Source organism: Pararge aegeria, chromosome 5 (genome assembly GCF_905163445.1).
Source record: "Pararge aegeria chromosome 5, ilParAegt1.1, whole genome shotgun sequence".
NCBI classification, from domain to species: domain Eukaryota; kingdom Metazoa; phylum Arthropoda; class Insecta; order Lepidoptera; family Nymphalidae; genus Pararge; species Pararge aegeria.
The window spans coordinates 14696373-14717218 of NC_053184.1; the positions used below are offsets into that span (position 1 = coordinate 14696373).

A 20846-nucleotide genomic window follows, 5' to 3' on the forward strand; every position below is an offset into this window, starting at 1 on the left:
ATATACAGTATCGGTTTATAAAACTACTAGCTTTTGCCAGCGTTATTCGTACTCGTTTTTTACGGCTTCTTACAAATCCTGTGGGAACCATTTGTTTTCATGGGATAAAAAGTAGCTTATCTTACTTTCCGTTCTTTCAACACAACAGTATGTCAAAAACCAAGTGGATTTGTTGTTTGGTAGTTTGGTTAGGGCGTAAAGGACACACTTACACATACGTAACGTTACATACGTAAACACACTTTCGCTGATACAGTGCAACCTTAATATAACGTACCTCAATATAACGACTTCCTCGATTTAACAAATTCTTCGTAATCCCCTTGAATTGTCCATAAGAGTCAATATAAAATATACCTTTACATTGCGAACATTCTTTGCGTTCAACCTCTTTATAACGAATTTTCAACTATCAAGAAAAAGTATTCATACCTCTAATTAACGAACTTTGCCAACCCAAAACCTTTATATAAAGTTTCCACCAATAATATAACTCTTAATCTTATAATGTGATTCATGTCTCGACATGTTTCGACACGCTTTTGTTTGTACAGTAATCATTGTTGTTTTGATGGAATGTAATGTAAACACCTCTGCTCGTCGCTATTGTTAAAGATTTAAGTTAAAATGGCTCAGAAACGTAAAAGTTCTTTTACCTCTTTATAACGAATTTTAGACCAATCTAACCTCAACATAACAAACCTCAGTTCAACGAATTACTTGATATTACGAATATTTTCTTGTTCCCCTCCGATTTGTTATATCGAGGTTGCACTGTGTATATATGGATTCCTCTTGAATAGTAATGTTTTATTTAGTTCGTGGAGCTCGGCATAGTGACTTCCATCGAAGTGAACCATAAGCAAGTGGAAACTGCACGGAAGGGGCAGGAGGTCTGCATCAAGATCGAGCCCATTCCCGGGGAGTCGCCCAAGATGTTCGGCCGGCACTTCGACGAGACCGATTTCCTAGTCAGCAAGGTAAGATGTTGCCATCAACACACAATAACTTTGTCATACACATCTTCCCAAAATATTATAAACTACAGTGCGGCCAATTTATTCGCGGACCAAATGTAAACAAACAAATTTTAAACTAAGATTTTCGTGGTTAATAAACATTTCCTAAATATAGTACAACGGGTAAATACCACGATAATATTTTGGACTTGTCGATATTCCGACCCAGTTGCATGGATCGTGGTCACGACGGGACTGCGTAGGTACGAGATGTCAAGTTGGATGTCACGGGCAGAATCTGACTACCCGCTTTCGCTTTGTCGACAAATCCAAAATATTATCGTGGTATGTACCCGTTGAACTATATTTAAGAAACAAATGACAGGTCGTGAACAATTTGGATTAGTTTAGGTTAGTTTGTTTTAGTATTTTAGAAGTTTAAGAAAGTTTACTTTCTGTTAAATTTTTACGGAAGATCAAGATTAAAAGTTATTTTTATTTTTGCAAAAAGCTAAAACTTTTTTTTACCCATTCAAACGCAAACGCCCTGACTGTTTTTTGTTTACATTTAGTCTGGGGATAAATTGGCCGAACTTTAGACAAAATATTATTAACTTTTGTGAAATAAATTATTAGAAAAAAAAAAGCAAAAAATTATCCTAAAGATAAAATATAAGTAGGTACATTATTATATTTTATATTTAGGCCAACATTTCTTGATTTTTCCTTGTAAAATTACTAATATCAAAACTGTACTACCTCACACATAATACATATTCCAGAAATACCAGGTAAAAATACCTGATTCTATAGAGTGCGTTAAAGAATTAAAACAAAACAAACTAGCGAAGGCCGCGTCTTCGCCTGCGTTGGATTTCTTGTTTCTCCGGCACGTTTAAGCGAAAATTATTTATCCTAATCGGTTATTAATTTTATTCATTATCATCGTTATATGTTCATAAAAGACGGTATGTGACGGTAAAGATTTCTAAGGTATCAATAGTAAAAAAACACTAATTAATTGAAAACCTCCTCCTTTTTTACGGGTCTGGTAAAAATAACCACAAAAAAATATACTACGAGCTATAAAATACTACATTATTTATCGGTTATTCAACACTTTTATTGAAATCACGATAATAGTTGACTTTCATTCCGATAAAAACGGGTATGTAAACACCATCTAGGTCCAAATTTTGGTCTGGCAAGTTTTCAAGGTGTTATTTCAATTGATTACTCATAAAAAATTCCAATTCGTTTATCGGAATACTAAATACTTGTACTTTGATCATTTATACCTGTTTTTGTCTTGTGTTTATTTTTTATTGCTCATCTTTATCAATGAAACTGAAATGAGTTTTTAGATTTATGTTTTATAAAACATGAGGAGCTTTGTATGCATAAATAAATGGCCAATATTTAAGAAGGAGAGTCCGTGATCGCCATTTAATAGCATAAAGGTTGAAATATCATAGAACGTTAGTGAATAAAATATTGTACCCAGAAACTTTATAATATCAAAGCGTGAAACTCTGAATTGGATCGTCACCATATCAGCTCGAGCCGTTCAATATTCTATGTATGAAACTCTTAACAAACACACACTATTCAGAATCGTATCGTAATCGCCTTGCCTCGACCCATCTTCCCCGCGCACCGAGCATATCTCCATACCCGAGCATGTATCTTCTTTAAACTAACTGAACTAGCCTTTCAGCCGTCAGCCTGCGTTCGGAGAGCTGTCTACTACAGCATGATAAGATAACAAAGAACCGCTAAAATAATCTAATTATACAACGTGTAAAGGAATTACGAAATACTGTTGAGGGGCCATAACTATATTTCATAAGGAATCACCCTGTAAAAATATTAAAACAAAAGAACCATATTAATTTTTCCATACAAACGAATTCAAAACATTCCAAATCTTACTTATGACAACCCTATTGAAGATAAAAGATCGACACGTGCATAGTACCTACGCTACGCGTCGCGTATCTAATAAAGGTATAGGAGTCACTTGGTTTTATTTTTGCATGTGATGTTGGGGCTGTATCTGATTTCTTTTAGTAAAACGAGGGCAATGGTTTACTCAAAAGATATTAGTTTCGTTTCCACAAATAAGTCTCAGGGACAGTAAATTGTGAATACAGATGCCTCTACTCTCTATTTCCTCACTGGCATTGTCCGATGGGACGGCAGATCTGAAATGACCAGAAAGCGATCAGGTGCAAGACCGACAGCTTAACGTACACTTTGAGGCGACGGGGGCGAGTTACCGTCGATTTCCAAACTCCGGGTTGGTAACTAAGAATTACTTAACAGAAGAACCGAATACTATTCATCGGCTCGACCCCGCGATCGAACCCAGGACCTAGTGATCTGCAGTCTTCAGATTCATATCATTAGTATGTATGGATGTAGATAAAAGTATAAAATTTCGTATTGAACGCGAAAACATTCTCTATTTATACCGCCGCGATAGAAATATCTTCAAAGCTAAGCTGTAAATATATTTCATCGAAATGAATTAGTTATTTTGTTGTAAATGCTCTCAAAGGAGCGCGCGTGAAAGTTTTATCGATCGCATAATTATCGTAACTTTTTATGCCCATCGTTTCCTTAGTTACACCGTTTTGTATGTTATATATATTAAAGAGAGATATTTGAAAACTTCTAAACATGATTCATAATATTATCATTTACTTCTTAAAATGTTTTCCCAAGTAGATACCTGAATTTTTGTCATATTGTCGCTAATCTTTGACCACCGCTGGTTTATAAGTTCGAGGTCCCGATTCACACATAGTTGGAAAATAGCAACTGCTGAATTTCTCGGCATCTTTTTCTCGGTAGAATCTGTCTTCCGAACCGGTCGTAGAGTCATAACAAACCTAGCTGCAAACAGTCGGACTTGAGGTTTCAAAAGTGCTGTATTTATTGCCGGCTTTTGCTCGGTGTAATCTTGTCTTTCGAACCACTCCATGGTAGAGTCAGATTTAAATTTTTAAGTGTTTATAATATTAGATATACTTACTTAAAAGAAATTAATTTAAAATTTTCTCAGTTAGGTTCTATTCTATTTTGTTCAAGGATACGTATAGCTGATGTGTTGAGCAAAAATTTTTATTTCTTCCGTACGTCAGAGGTTGTTAGAGTTTGAGGTATCAGGTATACAACGCGCAAATATCAATACGCTGAGCGTGTGTTGTTAATAGTTTACGCTACACATCCGTTCTATTCCCGTACCTAAACATTTGCACTTCGGATATGCTGTTAAGGGGAAGGTAAAAGGGCGTATAACTAACAGATTATTGGTATGACTTATCCCTAACATGTTAGCCCGCTGCCAACTTAGGCTGCATAATAACTCATTAGGTGTGATTGCAGTCAGATTGCAGCTAACTTCTAGTGGAATAAGAAGTATATATATCTAGATTATACGATTCCATTTCGTTATGCAACGATGCAATTTGCAATTCTTTTTTTTTAATGTGTGATGCATTCTAGTTGTCGTCGATCAAAAAAAGTAAAGTAAATTAAATTTCATATTTTTATTTAAAAAAAAAGCTAAACCATCACGAAGTAACGAAGGCTGTAACTTATTAGCAAAATAATTGGCGATCGATGATTGATTGATCGATTAAAAATGATAAGTTTAAAAGTATCTTATTTAAATTTAAAAGTTATCTGTGTACGTCCTGACAACCTCTAAAAACTCGAAGGACGTTCTTAATGACGTATAGGTACCGGATATCCGGCTAACGTCATATTCTTAGGTATCTGGCCAAACTTTTTGTTCTCATTGGCAATACAAATGTATTACCGATGCGTCATATCACAATGGTTTTGATATGACGCATCGGTATAATATATAAATTGTACTTTCCTTAAAATAAAAATCATATCTACGTATGGTTCGATTTGGTTTTACACTACCTTTATATCATCGAACGAGATCTCGAAGGGGTCTACACTTTGCACCGTTTTACTTCGTTATACTCCAGCATTTACGAAGCGCTTTGCTGAGCTTTTTTTACTAAACTACGACAGTATACACTTCGCCATCAAGCCCCAAAGTCTACTAAGATAACTAATGTTTTTTTTTTTTTTTTAATAATACACAAAAATACTTATAATAAACAGATAAACACCCGGACACTGAAAAACATTAATGTTTATAACACAACCATTTTCCTGTTGTGGGAATATATTTGTTTAGCTTAACGCAAAAATCTGAAAATTACCTACCGGTTGTCTTACCCGCAACGTAATAATTTAATGTATTTATACACTTTACTTGTGCACCACAAGAAGAACATAACATGGACTGAAAAAGAAGGATACAAAATAATAGTGATGAATTATTATTGCATACATACTTCCAAAAATTTAATGCATACATTAAATTTTAAATAAAGAGTGTATAAGTCATCTTCCTATCTCGGTTAAGGTAACAGGTATTTTGTTTCTTGAAGCAAATAATTGTAAAGCATAATCTTGATGTAGCAAGGAATTCAATATTTACAGCCCAATATAACAAAATATTTCGGCTCCGAGTCACACTGTTATTCAACACTGCTTATGTCAAAAAAAAGCTTTAAAAAGATAATGGTGTACATCCCTGTTTTTCCAGCGCACATTGCCGACGAAAACGTAAACAGCAGTAGCTTCTTCATATTATGTATTTGACCATTTAGTTCAAGTAATAAACATGATATTAAAGGACAGGCATGGGCCAGTCAAAAGTTTACAAATGTGGTTATCGCCATCATCTCACTACCGTGTAATTCTTATGTACGCATCAAAAGTGCCACCTGTGGGCCTACTTGAATAAAGATATTTTTGACTTTGACTTTGACTTTGACTTGGACTTTGACTTTGACTTTGATGAAAGAAAGCCTAAACTCACAGGCTCTCACGTACTGAACACACGTAAACTACACGTACACTGAAGTACAATAGAGATTTTTTTCTCGGTACCTTCTAGTCTTATAGCAGTAGAGCTTTTTGTCATAAGCATTTGAGTTATGATTATTGGTGCCGCCAAGCACGATTGCTGTGTTCCGGTTCGAAAGGTGTGGTTGTTGGTGAAATTGAAGCAGCACACCTACTCGGTTGATGGACACAAAGCGGCACCTTGTAGGACATGTTTCTTGCATGCCCTGCGAGGTGTTGCCCTATAAACAACGTGAAAACCGAAATAGTACTTCACAGGCTTTAGAGGTACATTATGTACTGTCTCTGAGATTTACCTGTTAAACCGAAAACCTAATAGTTTTTGAGTAAACCACTGCCATAGTTTTTACAGACCAGCCTGCCAGCCCTAACCTATGGGTTCTATGGGCGAGTCGGTTTTTTTATCTCTAATAGGGTTGTCATAAGTAAAGACCAGCCTGCCAGCCCTAACCTGTAGGTTCTATGGGCGAGTCGGTTTTTTATCTCTAATAGGGTTGTCATAAGTAAACTGTCTCTGAGATTTATCTGTGAAACCAAAAACCTAATAGTTTTTGAGTAAACCACTGCCATAGTTTTTACCGAAAGAAATCAGATACAGCCCTAACCTCACATGCAACATTAAAATCATGTGACTCCTACGCGTCACGTAGCGTAGGTTCTATGGGCGTCTTTTATCTCTAATAGGGTTGTCATAAGTAAACACATAGAATAATTTGAAAATAAATATCCATCTTTTGATATAATATTTTAACAGGGTGAATCCTGATGAAATTAACCTTTGCATCCTTTAATATTATTTCGTAATTCTGTTACAAGTTGTATATGTCAATGATGCGTTCTCATGTACAATCAGACTATCTACTTAGTCCGTAATTATTACTATAAAAAACTTCAAATGTTAGATTTTTTATATTTAGATATAAAAATCTAACATTTAGCGAACGATTTACAAAGTACTCTTGAATGCTTCAACGCATATTTCGAACGGAGATCTGCATCGCATTGTGTTACTCTTGCTGAAATTCAAACGTCTATCGCCTCCTAACATCAAAGGCACCCTTTGACACCATAAAAGAAGGAGACAAGGCGAACAACAAGCATTCTATTTCCACTCCACTTCACCCGCATTTCATTCAGCAGTGCGAGTATGAATGCACGCCACGCCCCGCTCGGCTCCATTGATCTCCGCAGCGGGTCACTGGGTCGAGGGGAACGGGGTGATACACGATAGTACCTTGAAACCTTGTCATTTTACCCGATTATTTCCTCGTTGATATAATTTTCCATACTGATAGATTTTATAATAATGTATTTTAAGCAAAGTTCATTATAAAATGTGGCGTATGAAAGCATAGTTTGGGCTTAGCGATTGTCTTTAACATCAATTTTATTGTTTCTTGGTTTTCAATATACCTAGACATGTTTGTGTTTTTGTTAGTCTACTATGTAAAAACATTTCTTTATCGGGTATTTTTTGTAGTTTTTTGATTTAATTATTTCCAGGTTTCTGTAATTCTAATCTAGTTTGACAGGTGGTCGGGGCCGATACCCAGATTAGGTAACAAATTTTTAGGATTGGGTTTTTCTGGTAAAGAATTTTCATTACCAGTCTGGACTTCTGCATCTAATTAACGGTGCCGGTAGCGGGTTGTTATGAGATCCTCATAATTCAACTTTGCCATGGTTAAACACAAAGTTGTGTTCGTTACAAACATTTAATTAATGCAAAAGTTCCCACAGTTACTGAGGCAATAACTGTTCTAGGTGGTATTCCTAAAACAGTTATCATGCAGTATTTATTGAGTTAATTCGCGTGTATGAGTGCGTGCGAATGTTTGCGTGTGACTGTGTGTTTGTAGGCGTGTTTGTGTGTGCAATAAATGCTTTTTGTTACATGTTCTGCTTCTGTTTCACTGTAAGGTTATTGAGCCAGTTACTAATTAGCGTTTTGTACCGTTTAAACGACAAGTGGTGTATATTATACTACAAAAGGTTTACGAAGTGATAGTCTGTGCTAGCATAAAGAGCGGGAATTCTACCATAGCTGAAGCAGTCATCATCATACCAATCGGCTGACGACCATTGCAGGACATAGATATTTTGTAGGTAGTCCCAGATACAAAGGTTTCGTATCGCTTGCCGCTACCGGTTCCAGCGTCTCCTTGCGACTCATTTGTTGTCATCTGTCCACCTCGTCGGGGTCTATCAATGCTGCGGTGCGAGGTTGCCATTACAGCACCTTGGGTTCCCAACGTTCATCTGTTCTCCGATCTATGTGCTCGCGCATTCGCCTCAGGTCGAAATACGGGACAAAATTATGGGGCCTTATTAATACTGGATGGTTAAATAATGTGGTATCAGTTTGTAATTATCGGTTTCTGCACTGCATAGTAGCGGAACTCGAATCCCTTGGCGGCACATCTATGTCGGTAAAGTGGTCACTAGCCACGGCCACAGCCCAAACCAGATCACAGAAAATACAAAAAAAAAAAACCCGTGTTGCAAATGCCGTGGATCCAAACCGGGACCTCCCATTTATAGCAGCGCTCACCAATGATCAATCAATCAATCAAAAATACTTTATTGCACACAAGAAAAAAAAAATAAAAGAGACAAAAACAACAAAGGTACAATTAAATTTGTGTAACAAAGGCGGCCTTATCACTTAAAGTGATTTCTTCCAGGCAACCATTATGAAGAATTGGCTCACATATGAATCCTTATAGCGGTGCGCAAAACTCTAAGAATATACATACATATTAATAATTACAATAATTACAAAAACAGTACATATATAAAATAAAATACTATATGGTAAAATAACTACTAAAATAATACTAAAACTATATATAATAATGTTATCGGATGATGATGATGATGATGACGACAGTTTTATCTATAAGTTCATTGACGCTAAATCTATTTGCGTTTCGATTGACGACAGAACCACCAAAGAACATTTTAGTTGTAAAAACACGAAAGCATCAATCTTTCTATAATCCACCGTTTTATAAAGCACTCGCTATGAACTCAGCAGTTCGCCGTCACATCGCGAAGGTCGCTTTATTTTTGGACGTGTGACGTCACACCTTTCCATACATTAGGTAAGAGCTGCGGGCGACTATTGGGATTACACTTTATTCAAAAAGTCAATATTCATTCTTAAAGATATTCTATATTCGTCATAAATGTTACCGTGTAATTGACGCCGTAACGAGTTAGGTAACTTATTAAGAATAACCAAACCTCCTTAGAAAATTATACCTAGTGACTTTAGAAAAGGGTATATCTAATACACGGTGCAACTGCCTCGTTGTTCTAAAGGTTAGCATGTTTAACTACGCAACACGTAACACGTGATGATCGTGAGTTCGATTCCCAGACCGAGCCTAAAGGTGTTCTAATAGAAAATTAGAAGAATTTTTGAGGCAGAGCTCGTCCGGGGAAGTACTATCGCCATGCTTATTTCTGCCGCTAAGCAGCATTGTTGCAATGCTGTGTTCTGGTCTGAAGGGGCCGGAAGGTGTTATTTCAGGCACTGAGGCTTAACACCTAAGCTTCAAACTGATGGACCAGGGCGGCATATCGCAGGACATGCTCCTTTTATGCCATGGGAAGTGTTGCTCTGTTTATAGGCGATAGTTACTATAAATATAAAAAAAATACTATTAAGTAAAGTATACGCGGTGTAACTACCTCGTTTCTAGTGATTAGCACGTTGTAGTGGGAACCACATGGTCGGGGGTTCGATTCCCGAATAATAAATAATAAATAAATATACTACGACAATACACACATTGCCATCTAGCCCCAAATCTAGTAAGCGTAGCTTGTGTTATTGTGTTAATTATGTGTTAATTAATAATTATATGAATAATATACGTAAATACTTATAATATACAGATAAGCACCCAGACACTGAAAAACAGTCATGTTCATCACACAAACATTGTCCAGTTGTGGGAATCGAACCCACGGCCTTGGCTCAGAAAGCAGGGTCGCTGCCCACTGCGCCAATCGGCCGTCAAAATAATAATAATAGGGAAAGGGGTTCGAATATTTTGGAGCTTAGCTTACATACTATGCGCCATTTTCTTTTACTTAAAAGCGAGATAATTAATATTTGATGCACTAGAAATGTGGTTGCTGGCAGCGACTGTTGCGTATCCCTTATACAGCTTTTCGGACTAACGTGTCGATCTTGGAGGGATTAAAAGTCAAAGAGAGGTTATCGTCGACTGTGCAGATACGAATCCTCAAGTTCTTTGGACACATAACTAGGAATAAACACTTCATGGAACGACTCGTTGTCCAGTGGAAAGTGGAAGGCAAACGTTCGCGCGGTCGATCACCCGCGCGTTGGACAGACATAATAAATAAAAGCTGCAACACAAACCTCCATAGTCCAATGTTCCCGAAACGCTGAAGACCGTTACAAGTGGAGGCGCATCGCGGGGGTTGCTGTAGCCAAAGAAAATGTATCATCGTCAACCACGACCACTCTGTCAAGAGTGAACGACTCAGGAGGAAGAGAAAACTGTTTCGTTGAGAACAATATATTTTTAAACCATAGACGTATGTATACAAGAAGTGATATTGTCTATCGATTTAGACCTGTAGGGCAAACATGTGCGCCACGAGATAATTATTTGACTGGGGCCTTATTAGTAATACAAAAAAATTGTAGGTATGTATTGTTTTGAAATGGTATATCATGACGTCTCAAAAATAAAGATTATAATTCTAAAACACGATCTTCAACAATATTAAAATAATACTGCTATAAGAAATTATCGTAAGTCCCCTTGATCTAGTTGCAGGCAAGCATAAACTTACGTACCTCTACAAACGTAGGTAGCTATTTCATTTAAAAAAAAAAAATTCGTGCTATTGCTAAAGTAGGGATGAAATAAAGGCTCAAAAATATTTTGGTTAAAAAAATATATATTGATTTAGATATATCGGTAAGCAATGACGCTGAGATTTTTTTTTCGAACTATTTTAAATTAAAATTGTTTTACCAGTGCCATCAATGATGTGGCTATTGGAAATATATTAGGTAGCTTTTTCATTTTTGACGGCCGATTGGCGCAGTTTACAGCGACCCTGCTTTCTGAGCCCAAGGCCGTGGGTTCGATTCCAAGTACTGAAAAATGTTTGTGGGATGAGCAATAATGTTTTTCAGTGTCTGGGTGTTTATTTGTATATTCTAAGTATATATGTTTATTATTCATAAAGATATTCTTCAGTCATCATAGTACCAATAACACAAGCTACGCTTACTTTGCGGCTAGGTGGCGATGTGTGTATTGTCGTAGTATATTTATTTATTTATTTTATAAAATATCTTCGTGCTTTTGCTAGGGTGGGGATGAAATAAAGGCTCAAAATGATCTCAGTTAAAAAAAATACATTGATTTCGATAAATCGGTGAAGCAATGACGATAAGAAAAGTTTTTACGAACAATTTTTGAATTCAAACGGCTTGTACCAGTGCAATCAATGATTTCGCTATCCTACTAATATTATAAATGTAAAAGTGTGGATGTTTGTTACTCAATCACGCAAAAACTGCTAAACGGATTTGAATGAAATTTGGCAAGCATGTAGCCTTTGATGTGGAAAAGAACATAGGCTTCCTTTTATCCCGATTCCTTAAGTAGTTCCCGAGGATAATTGTTTACGAGCCAAGCCGCGGGCAGACAGCTTTAAAATTTGGTATGCATGTCACCTATGCTATATATATGGAAAAGGATATGTACTTTCCATACCGATCTCTCAATTAGTTCTCGTGTTAGGATTATTAATTGTAAACGAGTGAAGCTTTACCCAATTCTGAGTTCAAGCAAATGAAGTCGCGGGTAGAAGCTGGTTGTTTTAGATACTATTACGATACACTTAAATCGGTAAGAAATCTACAAGCCTTTATTAGGTAAGGCACTGCTTTTCCGCCTCTATGATTTGCCAGCTGATATGATTTGGCTAGTGATATCAATACTAACGGTGAGTAGGACCTTGGAAAATTTTCCCACGACTGCACAAAGTAAACTAGGATATCTATAGAAGTTATTGAGGTTTGTTTCTAATCTCGCTGAGAAAGTTCCAGAACTGTTTACATTGTTAGAACATGTGGCGTTATTGGAGCTACTCTACGCTATTATTATGTTGAAGTACTTCCTGTATCGCGTCCCAGTAATGTGAGGATTTATGGATTCGCTAACAGCCCTGCCGGTATGTGCGATTGGTTACATTAAAGGTAATAATAAATCGTCGAAAACAATCTACTAGAAAGTGTACTTGATTAAATGTTATACTGCGCACATTAAAATTGTGCGCACTTCAATTCAATAAGCCAATATCTGTTATGCGAAGTCAAGCATGGTTTACTTGTATAAAATTCATTCATAATTTCTAAATCTGTCGACCTAGCCCATGAAAATCAGCTATTGGAACCCTGCCCAGTCCCAACGTTTAAATTGAAGTGCGCACAATTTTAGTGTGTTTTTTTCGAGCGCTTAATGAGTCAACAATCAATGAGTATGCCGTAGTTGTAGACATATATTCTTCCGTCACTCAATAGTCTGCCAGTATTTCAAAGTTGTTAAGCTTATCAAAAATATTATTTATTTACCTATCTATTCATACTCCTTATTTGTACACAACTACATGTTGAAGAAATAAAAGAAGAATAGAAAAACAAAGACAGAAGCAGAGTGCCATGTGGAAGATTTTCTTCCTTTATATTGTATGGAAAATCGTTATCTAGTTACAATACCGGGAAACTGTACTGTCAATAGATGGCGCTCATGCGGTAGCATATAAATCGTAGTTAACTTTCACGCGATCGAATAAGTAAACGTAGGTAGACTGTCTCATTTCTGCACTCTGAATACAAAAAGATGGCCTTATCGCTTAGTTGCGATGCCCGGCAGGCGGTTACATTACGGAAAACACGAGGAAAGCAGGCGGTGCGTTGATAAAAAAACATATGAACAACTACATACTAAATACTAATACATGAAATAGATTACACAAATAAAATAATAAGTATTAAAATGTAACAGACGAATACATACTTACATCTCATAAATAACAGTAGTGACTATTACAAGTCGTCTTCAATGTAAACTATACTGATAATAGCTAATTTTAAAAGATTTCCTTTCGTGTGAACACTATTGAGCACAAATCCTCTATTAAATTTACAGTTCCAAATATAGTGTTCCTTATCAGAGAGGAAAAGTTATGTACAAATAGCACTACTTATATAAAAATAGAATTTAAGAAAATTGACTTAATAGTTTGGTGTATAAGAAGCATCCTATATCTAGTGTCAGCGGCGCTGTACGGTGGCGGTATCGATTCAATCAATTGCTGTAGTTTGATGTAGCAGAAAAAAAAATTGAATGGGTTGCTTAGAATTACTGTAAAAGACGTTATGGATTTTATTTAGTTCTATTTCGTTACATAGGTAATTTTTTTTGTGAATATAATTATACTAATTTATTACCAACTGACAATATATTCGTACTTATTAGACTTGAGAAAAATCTACTTTATTACCTTTTTTTTTTTTTTTTTTTTTTTGTTATCGGGGGGGAAATCTTCAAAGATACCCGACCTCAAAGAAGATCGGGTTATGTGGGATTTTTACCCACTAAAACCCCCTCGGTGGCCATCCTCGGCACATAATTGGGAGGCTCCGGGATCTCCTAAGAACGCACCGGTGCCTCCCTCGTACAGCGCATGTAGAGCTCGTCCCGGGAGAAAATATTCCCCCGACCTCATTTGCCTTGCTTTGGCTACGGCAAGCTGCTATCCTACCCGGGTCGTGTAAATTGGTATTAAACGGCGACAGCCCCAGACTGTCCGACACGACCCGATGTCCCTTCATCTGGGACTAAAGATCAGATGGAATTGGGCGATGATTGCCATCTGCACGCCTCGGTCGTCTCCGAGAAGGATCGGCTCTCTCTCGATCGCGCTCGGCAGCCTCCTTTTTAGCCATTACGATCTCGCAGAAGGTGACCATCGCAATCCATGCTTCATCCTCTGCAAGCATTGCTGCTACTACTGCTGAGGGAAAAAGGTCGCTCCCTACGTGACTGACTAGGGCAACGCGCTCTGGGTTCCAAGCAGAACACTCCGCAAGGGTATGCTGTGCTGTGTCCTGATTCTCTACTTTATTACCTGCCATTCCAAATCTAATCGCGATCCAGAACAGCAAATATAGTAGGAAAAGACTGGTATCACTTTTAGATATGTATTGCTTTTAGAAAAGTCAACTGTCCATACTTACTATGACACGCGCCCATTGGAAACTCAGATATTCAACACCTAAATAATGTAATTAAACATCAAACAAAGCAAATCGCAATACAAATCGACACGAGGAAAAGCAGCCCAAATTATAACATTTGCGTAGGGGGTCGACAATATAATACCAATTCATAAATAAATTACTGAACATGTATGTGTAAGATTTTTATATAAACTGCACACAAGCTCAGTTAAAAAGGCTTTGCTTTGGCGTTTATGCGTTTATTTAGCGTCACGATGAGGTCATGGGAACACAACGTTCTCTGTCTTAGTCAGTAAGCACTAACGACTAATACTCGTTGGCTGCTACCGTACGCACACAAGCTCATCTGCCATGGCATGCACACAGCTACAATGACCGGGTCAAATCTTCAGAGCTCCATTGATATTTTCGCAACGCGGTTTCATTGATGAAATATGGCAGCCTTGCTGCATAGTCGCCATTCAGAAGCGTCGCTTTATGTAGTTGTACATTGTTTTCCATTTGTATAGATTAAGTTCGCTTCATCATTAACTTTTCATCTGTTCAACTGTTCATCAGTAAGGGTAAGAAAAAGCCCAAAGACCTGCCTTCTAGGCGACGTGTCTGGTGAACTTAGCGCTCGATGGTGTGATGCTAAAACCATTTTATTTTTTCTAAAGCTTGAAAAAATACAGTACCTCAAAAAGTCTTACTTTTTATAGCTGTAAAATGTACCTTGCGAAAAGTTGGATTTTTACACAAGTGTGTTTTCACTTTCCTTTTTTTGTTGCTACAAAAAATACATCCAACCAATTCATTCATAATACTCCATGAATGACAATGGGCATTATTCGCAAATAAATATTCAAATGTCGTTTGATGCAAGTGCGAAATTTATAGCTTAAAACGCACTATTCCAATTTTTTATTATAATTTCTAACTCGCCTCATTATTCTCAGCCTATAAGAAGTAATAAAAGGGATTTAGAACGAAAAACCCTCCACGCTGCTGCAAAGTTGGTTAATATTATAATCGGATCATTAAAAAGTGGACCGAACACACCTTTTCCTTTTGTCATATCGGTACAGCGAATTTGATGACAAAAAAACCCACCGAACCTATCACTGTTCTCCTTTATAATTCTCAAAAACATGCATAAAATAGAATTTTCCCACATTCAACATCGAATTTCCACCCACCCTTGACGTAAAATTATATTTCCCGTTTATTCAATGACGTCATACCCGAGGGCTGCTGCAGCGGAGGCAGGGCGGTGTCAGGTCACGGGATGACCCAGTTCTTGCTTGCATAACCTGATCTATTTTCCCAGTGACGTCATTCCCTCATTCAACCCCGGAAAGTTGAATCGATGCGCCGAAACTGGGTCGACCTGAATGGAAATCCCTGTACATTCATGAAAGCTATTTATAGTCTCGATGAAATAAATTCTATTATACCATAAATATAACACTTACAAGAATATCTATTGTTACTTTAGAAGGAACTAATATAAGGAAGGTTTTAAGTTAGTTGTAGAAAACTAAATAGAAAATGTGCTATCCCTATAGTTTAGTTATATATTTACCGTTTATTCAATGACGTCATACCCGAGGGCTGCTGCAGCGGAGGCAGGGCGGTGTCAGGTCACGGGATGACCCTTTGATTACTATGATAAACATTATTCAATGAAACTTTTAGATTCTAGATAACAAAAAAAAAATAATTAAGGATGGTATTTTTAAAAGTTATTAATTTCTATTTTGTCGAGTCGCTTGGGAGACATATTGGGCAAAAATTTCAGGTTCTACTAGGTATGAAGACCGTATAACCTTCGCCGAGTAAAATTATGGAGGCCCATTATTTTTGTAATGATTAGGGTTTGTTAACTTACCTAATATCTTTGTTACAGATATCGCGCGCAAGTATCGACGCCTGCAAGGATTACTTCAGGGACGATCTTATCAAAACCGATTGGCAACTTATGGTGGAACTTAAGAAGCTCTTCCAGATCCTCTAATGGCCGCCGTGTTTTAATTAGACAATATTATAACGTCGGAATTTAGTAAAGTGTTGTATATGTAACGCTCTGTTACATGTGATTTTTTACTTGCTTTTTTTTATAAAGCTCTCATTCTAAAAGCAATTTCTGTGGTGCGATGATTTTTATCAAATAACATCCACTGGCCTGACAGCCAGGCGTTGTCTGTTCCATCTAATTCATCCGCGTGTAATTGTGTCATCGATATAAAATAATGCGTAAGGTGTCCGAAAAATGTTAGTATGGTTGGTTTTTTTTTTTTGGATTTTTAAAGGTTTTTGGTCGAAGTCAAGTTTAGTCTCTTTATTGTAAGAACGTAATAATTGCTACATAAAAAGCACATTTCTTGCGTGTTTTTGTAGAAAAACCTGCGATTGGTCCATATTTTTTTCCAGCTAAGGCGAAATAGACTATGTTTATTTGATTGCTATAGAGATATATCTATATTTGTCTTCAGTGTTAACGACAGATTTAATACGCGACACGAGAGCCGAACACACTCCAACTAAAACTTTATGAAAGAAGTGCATTGCAGTTGTGGTCACAGAACTTTGAAAGATTTGACTCAACACGCATCGTGTGGCTTCGGTCCTATATAACTACGTTGCCAGTGATGCTGCAATCTAACATGGTACGCGCAAATAATGAAGATTAGGGCATCTCTTACAAGAAGAAGAATCGTCGACAAGTGAATCATGGTTTCCATTAAAGCGGCCGTGATTTTTGTTATAATCTGTACTAGAGCCCCCGTGAAATGTATTATAATCTCTAAACCTTTACAAGTTACGAAACTTTCAATAACAGCGGACACTTTTCGCTTACCTTATTTTTATATTACTAAATGGTTTCAAATCTTAAGTGTTATTTTACGTCCAAATGCATCATAGAATCTCATACCCGTTATTTAAAAAGATACAAAAATATTTAGCGTCCATAGATTTTTAGTGATCTATTTCGTGCTTTTTATTTGGAGTTTTCACTCCCGAGTATGATTTGTATGAAACTTCCTACCATGAAACTAATAACGCTCTCGTTAACATGTGTAAATAGTCCATTAGAAATTCTATTTATTGAAACTAATAAAGTGAGTTTTACTTTCAACCTTTTGATATCTTTTACTGGATCTCGAAAACAATCTGCTAATGTTAACAATTTTTTTTTTTTAACCTGCCTTTAGTGTAAAGAATTTTTCATTACTTTTTTTTAGTGTAAAGTATGTTTTAAAAATAATAAAAAAAACATGTATGTTGATATAAATAAAAACAAATACAATATAGAGAGCTTTGTTATATTTATGTATTATTTTTAAAACATGCTTTATAAAACAAAATGTAACGAAATGATTTTTTATCAAAATACATCTTATAAATAGAATTCTAGGTAGTATTTTTTTTCTCAATATAAAAATATTGAGAAAAATATCCAGATATCTAAATCAAACATCGTAATGAGATTTTATGTAGTAGAATTCTTTGTAAATATACAGATGAAATTATTTGATATTATTTTATGTACATAGGGTGTTAAATCACCGTTGTTATATTTTTTCTTTTTAATTTAATTACCTCTTAATTATGAGGGGACGCAATATAAGATCTCGGATTTACTATTCATTTTAAATGTCAATATTGATAGAATTATAGAAAGAAAATGCACAATATAGTGAATGTCACAAATTACGACGGGGCCGAAAATTATGCAACCTACTCGTCAAAATGGCTATGAATTGTAACAGGTGGTCGGCTGTGAATGAGACCCTGTAATATGCATTAATTTTCTTGAAATAATTCTTATTTCCCACAATATATTTCTGGAATAAATGGTTGGATCTTATGGATTTTAAATAAAAATTAAGTTTGTCAGAGTTGTGAACATTACTATGTACACTCAATTTTATTCTAACCTGTCTTATAATTTAAACAATCTTTTCTTTATTTCTTAAGTAGTAAAGTATGTTTTAAAAATAGAAAAAACTACATAGAGATGTTATTATTTTATAATATTATTTTTTAATATTTATAAAACATATTATTTCACACTTAAAAGTAACGAAGGTAGTGTTTACACTTTAAATACAGGTAAGAAAAAAATTGTCTATTAAATATTCTACTAAGTGGGTACCTGATGAGCAGTACTCGCGATCTAAGTCGGTCGGAGTGAAACGAGTCACAAATGGCTAATGTATGTCTTTAACAATTTCGAGAGCCAACTTCAGGACATCCAAGTACGATCTTCCTATGTTTATCTGAATGTTGTCGTAAATCTCAAGAGATATATCTTCACAAATGTATCAATGTTAAAATCCTAATAACGGAATATAGTATTCTTAACATAAAACGGTACACGAGTCCATATTAAAGATACAGAAGGTTGTATTTTTTGTAGGTATTATCCTGTTTTTAAATGCTTTGTATTATATAGATGGAATCGGACATATTCTTATATTGAAGAAATTTTAATAAATTACGAAATACATCTATATATTTTTTATTTATTACCTACCTTACTTTTTCTAGTTAATAAATGAATAATAGGACAAAATAATATTTTGTCTTCTGATGCGAAACACACGACTATTTGACATCGAATCCAATACAGAAGTTGTTCTTGAAGCTACAATGTCTACAATCGTCACTTCGACGGAATGGCTCCCATGTTTTAGACCATCTTGGTAGAGATATTAACGCAAAACCATAGAATCCCTAGGATCCAGTCGATCGAGTTTATTAAGGAGGACGGTAGGCACGTAAAACAGTGCGCATTTTGATATATAAAGAGTGAGACTTTTTAAAGTGTACCCATCGAAAATGTACCTTTGCTTTCTAAGTGGGAGTTCCCGGGTTTGATTCCCCGGTAAATGAAATTTAGGATTGTCTCAGGTCCGATCTGGTTGGCTTCGGCCTAGGCTAGTTATCAACAAACGTGGCGCCGATTTTGCTTTCGAGGTCGTGTAGATATCGACTAGGGGTACCTGCGGATGAACTAGCCAGCTACCATCACAGACTAAATCATTACTTACCATCAGGTGAGATTGCAGTCAAGGTTTAACTTTAAGTGGAATAAAAAATAGTACTTATATGTACCCACTACGTCTGTACATAGGTTTATCCGACCGTCCTATTTGAAATCATTTCAATCAGATAACTGGATATATTCACTTACAATTGTCCTGTATTGAGATTGAAATAATAAACGCGTACAAGGTTACAGTAAAATATGAATTTAATTTGCTTACTTAGTACTTACATTAAAAAAAACATGATGTAAGATCGAAAGTAAGTGAACGCAAAACTCGCGATTTTTTTTTCTCTCGGTATAGTGACCCAGATAATGAGATTAATGTACGTAGATACATATTTAGTGGCAAGAAAGGTGAAAACGAGAATACAAAATAGTATAGTTCGGTACATTAAGTGAAACCCAGTATTAAGTGCGAGGGGCGCAGTGCAGCGGCAGCGAATTCTATCACTTTGCCGATCATTCCCTCTTATGAAATAATATAGGAACTTTTATCGGATAGATTACAGAAGCTGCCTGAAGTATATTGTTACCGGCGACAGATTAAAAGCAATGGCTTTTGCCAGCAAAGTCGCAGTTACGTAGATAGTTAAAAGTTGCGAGTGACGAGTGCCGACTTTGGACTTTGACTTCCCCATCTTACAAGTTTATTCACTTTCTGGAAAATGCGATGTTTGAGATCAGAAGACCGTCTTCCCAGGAACGTATAGCAGGTGTTGAATGGGCAGACGTCACTCAAGGGTCTTCATTAAGACACTACAACAACGAGGCAGTTAAACTAAAGAAACCTAGAATTCATACCTAGTTTAAAAAAAAAAACTTATTTTTAAGTCGTTCTAGTTCTAGTCTAAGCACTTTTGAAACGTCATGTCTGTGGGTTTTTGTAGTTGTGTACCACAGGTTCAGAATGCAGATACTACAGAGAAAAAGCCTACAAAAAACTGAGCAGTTGCTTTCTTTCATTAACCTTTTACAATAAACCTAATAGTGTTTATTATATTTTGGGAGAGATAAAAGCAGAGTAGCCTGCTTCAAAAACTATGTTAAGAATTCATCAGAATAAGCCGTGTGGTGTTGGCAGATCAGAGTACAGTTGTCACCAACCCTTCTCATTCTGCGGGTAGTTTACGAGGCGACTTATGCGGAGAACAGGCAAATCCTTTGTTCTACAACCCCTTAAGTCCAGAATTCGACTGTTGTAGACTATTATTCATGGCTCATGCTACGTAGATACCTATATCTTCAGTCCCGTATAAAAAAGTATCGTTATTGAGTCAGAGTTAAAAAATATGAAACGTCAATAAGAAAGTACGTAGCTTCTAACCTATCTACTCAACAGATCATTGTATCAGAGGATACTTGACATTGTTCGCTTGTTGCACTAAGGAACCTAACTACTCAGCTCGTAGCAGGCAAGTGGTATTGAGTACCTAACTTGTTGACTGACATTTTCCGCTGATCAAGTCTCTGGGTCGAACAGGTTTAATGAAGGAATACTAAAATATTTTCTTCAATATTGCTCAATTTTTGGAATCGTTTTTTACGGCCCACCTGAGGGTATGAAAACCATCGCCTAAACAGAGCAACTCTG

At 36.2% G+C, this 20846-nt stretch overlaps 1 protein-coding gene across 2 annotated transcripts in view; it reads left to right on the forward strand.

Moving 5' to 3' along the window:
* Nucleotides 1-17072, forward strand: part of LOC120623682 (eukaryotic translation initiation factor 5B) — a 36389-nt gene extending 19317 nt beyond the window's left edge. For both annotated transcript variants that reach the window (XM_039889853.1, XM_039889854.1), the window contains exons 17-18: nt 819-980; nt 16109-17072. In XM_039889853.1, the coding sequence (XP_039745787.1) occupies nt 819-980; nt 16109-16216 (270 nt within the window). In that variant the 3' untranslated portion in view covers nt 16217-17072. The remainder of the gene's footprint in view (nt 1-818; nt 981-16108) is intronic.
* The last annotated feature ends 3774 nt before the right edge of the window (nt 17073-20846 follow it).